Source organism: Corvus brachyrhynchos, unplaced genomic scaffold (assembly GCF_000691975.1).
Source record: "Corvus brachyrhynchos isolate BGI_N302 unplaced genomic scaffold, ASM69197v1 scaffold68, whole genome shotgun sequence".
Classification (NCBI taxonomy): domain Eukaryota; kingdom Metazoa; phylum Chordata; class Aves; order Passeriformes; family Corvidae; genus Corvus; species Corvus brachyrhynchos.
Window position 1 is genome coordinate 810,811 of NW_008240039.1, and position 4,645 is coordinate 815,455.

The 4,645-nt window shown below is 52.7% G+C and overlaps 1 protein-coding gene across 1 annotated transcript in view; it reads right to left on the bottom strand.

Annotated features, from left to right (window-relative positions):
• H6PD (hexose-6-phosphate dehydrogenase/glucose 1-dehydrogenase) overlaps positions 1-4,639 on the bottom strand; it is a 10,870-nt gene extending 6,231 nt beyond the window's left edge. Inside the window, exons 1-4 of the mRNA XM_017743966.1 lie at positions 4,365-4,639; positions 2,984-3,139; positions 1,151-1,806; positions 2-42 (exon numbers count right to left, since the gene is read on the bottom strand). Of these exons, the coding sequence (XP_017599455.1) occupies positions 2-42; positions 1,151-1,777 (668 nt within the window). The 5' untranslated portion in view covers positions 1,778-1,806; positions 2,984-3,139; positions 4,365-4,639. The remainder of the gene's footprint in view (position 1; positions 43-1,150; positions 1,807-2,983; positions 3,140-4,364) is intronic.
• Positions 4,640-4,645: the final 6 nt, after the last annotated feature.

Below are 4,645 nucleotides of genomic sequence, written 5' to 3' on the forward strand. Positions count from 1 at the left end.
CTGTCGGTTCTGATCCCGAAAAGGCAGGATATGGGCTACAGCCTGCAAAGGGAAAAATTCAAAGACCCAATAAAAACTCAGCAGATTCCCACAGTGCCTCTGCCTCACTGCCCCATCCAGCAGACAGGCAGCAGAGCAGAGTGGGTCAGAGAAGAGAAAAGCAGCAGGAAAGCCTGCAGTGATGCACACTGGGGTCACCAGTGACTGTCCAGAGCAGACATTGAAGGTCTTTCTGAGGCATTTTGAGGTTTCATGTGAAAAGGCTGAACTACAAACTGCAGAGCACTCAGTTTGTATCTGTCAGAGGACAAAGGGCTGAGTCAGGCCATTCTGGGACTAATGCAAGGTTCCGAAGTGCTGAAATACATCAGTTCAGGTGCTTACACCACTAAAGACATCTGCTCTTTTGGGGAGACAAAATAAACCCCCAAAAACAAAACAGAAGAAATCCCCCCTCTTAGTGGAGATGCTCTCCTTGCAGCTGGACATGCAACTTCTCAGTAAAACCTGTCCAGTGCTGTGGCTGAACAGGCTGCCTTTAAAGTGTGACATCACATTCCTGTGGCACAAGGATGGCATGTCCTTGAGCACGTTCCCTCTGGGGCAGTGCAGCTCCACATCCTTCCAGCCCAGAGTGGAGCACAGGGCAGGAAGAAACCTCCCCCTAAGCATCCCACAGAACTACCATCCCATCAGCTCCTTATCATATCAAATGAAGGCGTGCTTTCAGAAGCCATGGCTAAGCAGAGAGCCCTGTGTGTAATGAGATGTGGAGCTGTGAGAGGACAGGTGCTGCTTACTCAGCGAAACCAAAGCCCTGACCTTGGGCAGGACACCAGAGGAGTTCTGCATCTCTGCTCCAGGCACACAGAGCCCAGCCCTACACCCTGGCCCCGCTCTGCAGAAGGGACCCTCACCACTCCAACAGCAGGAAGCCCTGCTCTGGCCTGCATATTCCCTCTACTCTCTCAGCAGCACAGGACAGAGAAACAGGACAGGATTCCAGGAGCAAATGGAGGCTCTGGATCACACTGACAGGCTCTGCCTGGATTTGGGAGGGGAACAACGCTCTCATCAGATGCAGAACTGACCCCCAGGAGTCTCCCAGGCACTGAGCCCCTCAGCCTGGCAGGGGCTGTGTGCTGCTCACCTGCTTGCCCAGGTAATGGTCCACCCGGTACATCTCCTCCTCCCTGAAGGAGCCTGTCAGCTCTGCTGCCAGCTGCTGGGCCGACTGCAGGTCGTGGCCAAAGGGCTTCTCCAGCACCACGCGCAGCCAGGCCCCGGCCGGGGGCCGGCAGCTGCTGTTGATGTGCCGGGCAATCTCTGTGTAGGCAAACGGGGGCACTGAGAAGTAGAAGATCCTCCCAGCCTCCTTCAGCCCCTCCTGGCGAAGCAGGGTCTCAATCTCTCTGCTCAGAGCTGTGTAGTTTTCAGCAGTCTTTAGCTGGTGGTACTGGCTCAGCTTCAGGAACTGGTCCTTGAGCACAGCACACCTGTCGGGAGCCTCGTCTGGGGGACAGGACAGCTTCTTCAGCACGTCAAACATCAGCCTCTGCCCTGGCTCCAGTGCTGCCAGGGCAGCCCCATGGAATGTGAAGCTGTGGCCACTGCTCACTTGGTCCATGTAGAGCTGGAATAGACCCTGCCACAAATACTTCTTGGCCAAATCACCCGTGGCTCCCAGCAAGACCACGGAGATGTGGCCCTGGGATGCTTCAGCTGGGAATGGGAAGGCTCCCACAAACAACACCATGCACAGGACCCTTCCCAGCATCTTGGGGAGAAGAGGTAGAGCCAGGAACACTAGAGATCAGGAATAAAAACCAAAATCAATCCATGTTGTAGTGCTGCAGAACACAACACAAGGTACCTGCTTTCCCCTGGCTGAAGAGCCAAGGGCTCCTGCCTGGATCCTCCACCCAACAGCCTCTCCTCCCCTCCAGGATCTGAATCAAGGCAGTAATTTGGGTTCTCGATAAGGCTGCAGCCTCCTACTGCACCAGAAGTGGAAGGCAGTGTGTGCTGAAGGTCTTTGGGCAGCACATGCACAGTTCCACAGCTTTGCACCGGGAATCTGAAACCCATTTTCATACAGATCTCAGAGCTGCCCACAAAGGAACACACGTGCCTGCATACTGAGCACATGTGCCTGCACACTGGATCCTGCTTCCAACGTCCTGTTTGGGACTTTGCTCAAACAGTGCTGTGCTGCCTTGGCACGGCTTCATGTCAACATTGTCAGAGCAGCTCAGGGACAAACATGACCACTGGCAGTCCCAGGCTCTTCTCCTTCCACTTAATGACTCGTGCACCACCACTGAACTGGGTTCTAATGGCTACTGGGAGACTGGTGTGATAAAACAACTCTGGGGAAGAAGTTTAGTCCTCAGATTGATGTGAGCCACTCAAGATGCTGCCTCACCGTGGCTGTGTCTGTGGCCAGGTGACAGCCTGGGGTTTGTGTTCTGCCTCCTGTAACCTCCACCACTGAAGAGCAGATCCTGTTCTGGCCTTCTCCACTCAGTGCCCATTCAAACCACTGCAGCCAGGACAAAAAGTCTCTTTGTTCACGCTTACTTATTCAAAATAAAGTTGTTTTTAAGAGAAAAGACAAATTTAGCGCTTACACTGAGACACACAGCAATGACTTTGCAGCTCAAGAGATGTAATGCTACTGAGGAGAGGTTTAGTCACCCCTACAGGAGTGACTAAACCACCGTGCTGTTCTCATTCCATCAGGTATTATTTCAGGAGCTCTCACACTGGCTATCTCCTTCCCTTAATTCCATTCTCTGAAGTTGTGTTTAGTTGGAGCAGAGCCTTCGCAGCACACAAGGTTATTAACTTCTTTAAAAACTTGGAGCTCTGGTCAATAAATTAGGATAACTAAATAATTACAAGGAACATCTGGGTATCTCTCCCTGTCTGCAGCTTGAACTGGTCTGTAGAAGTCTTGTGTCTCTCTCTCCAGCAGACTCACCTGTAACACAGGAGCTTTAGAGACCACGGTGGCAAAAGCAGCTGGAAATTCTTCTCCTGCACAGCCTCTCCCAGTGCAGATCTCCCTCCTCCTGTGACCGGGTGTCCCTGATCAATGGTCGGGTGAACAGGACAGATAAGGCAGCTCGTTCCCTTCCTGGGAAAGGGGAGGAAAGACCCAATGACAACAGAGGAAAAAGCAAACGTGCCTGAGCCAGCAACGCCCCAGCACATCCCAGCTCTCAGTGCAGCCCCACTGGCTGCGCTGAAGCTGTTGGCTGCTGTTTGTGAGCAGGTGAAGCACAGGCATGTGTGCTAATTCCTGCTCCCAGAGAGCTACAAGGTATAATGCTGTCTGTGAGTTTAACTCATCTCTCCAGCCCTCTGTTGTGGCTGTCTCCCCTCCCTCCCTTCCTTCTGCACGATTTGAGCTCCACAGACCCACTGAAGGAATCCAGCCACCAGCGCTGCAAAGGGGCACAAGTGTGGCTCCTGAGGCTTTGCCTGCAGTACAAACGATTGTTTGGTTTCCCACCCCCTGCTGTGGGGTTACAACACAGATGACAAAGTTTCTCAGAGCAATAAAGTGGTATTTACTCTTCAACCTTTGTTCCAGGAACCAGAGGCCTCTGACACATTGCCCGCTGCGCCCGGGCAGCCCTGCTGTGCTGCAGCCAGGAGCAGGTACCCCCTGAGGAATGGGGAGGGTCTGGGTGGGCCATGCTTCTCCAGACCCACGGAAAAGAGGGAATTAGTCAAGGCACTTCCTGGCAGAGTCAGCCAGTCACGTGTATTCCCAAACCAACGGAGAGCCAGTTTCACAACCCTCCCAATTGCAAAATACTGAGCTACACTGCACAGAATAAGCTCAGTAAACGCAGCAGTGTTTGTTTACTGCTTTCATATCAGCGAATCACCACTGCTCACATTAAAAAACAATACTCCGAAAGTCCCCCAGCCAGCCAGAAAAAAGTAAGGCTTCAGGAAAAAATTCCTGGGCCCGATCCACATAAAACATGTAAGAGCTTAGCCCAGCAGTCAGACTGTGCATTCCCTTGCACAGCCACTGGAGCTCCAGGTTGACAGGAACTCCTTTCAGGTCTTCATAGAAAAAATGCAAAAGGTATTTTTTGTTACTGTTGTATCCCCACTAAAAATAATTACCAGATGCATAGCCAAAAGAGATGGACTTTGAGGATCCTTGTGGGTCCCTTCCATCTGAGGATATTCTATGATTCTATGATAAATGCAGCATGGCCTGGGGCTCCCACAGGACTCTGCACAGGTAACACACGAAGGAAAGGGTTCTGAGATTCTTTGAGAACTGGGCAAACCATACTGGTCTTCTGCATATGCAAACATTAGGGCAGCAATGATCTCACCATCAGCTTCTGGAAAAGTCCGAGGCTTAATGAGGAGACTCGCATTAAGAGCAAGCTGAGAGATGCACGAATTCGTGTTCGGCCCTTCTGGCTCTGACTCAGCCTCACTCCGTGTGCTCCGGCATCGTGACAGCAGCTGCTTCCAAAACCCTGGAGAAGCAGGACAGGGGGACCCTGAGAAAGCCACGCCAGTGCGTGGGCAGCGCGGAGTCCGAGGGATGAGCTCACGAGTGACAGCGGCTGGCCAAGCCCCGAGGAACGGGGGGGGGCCGGGGGGCGGG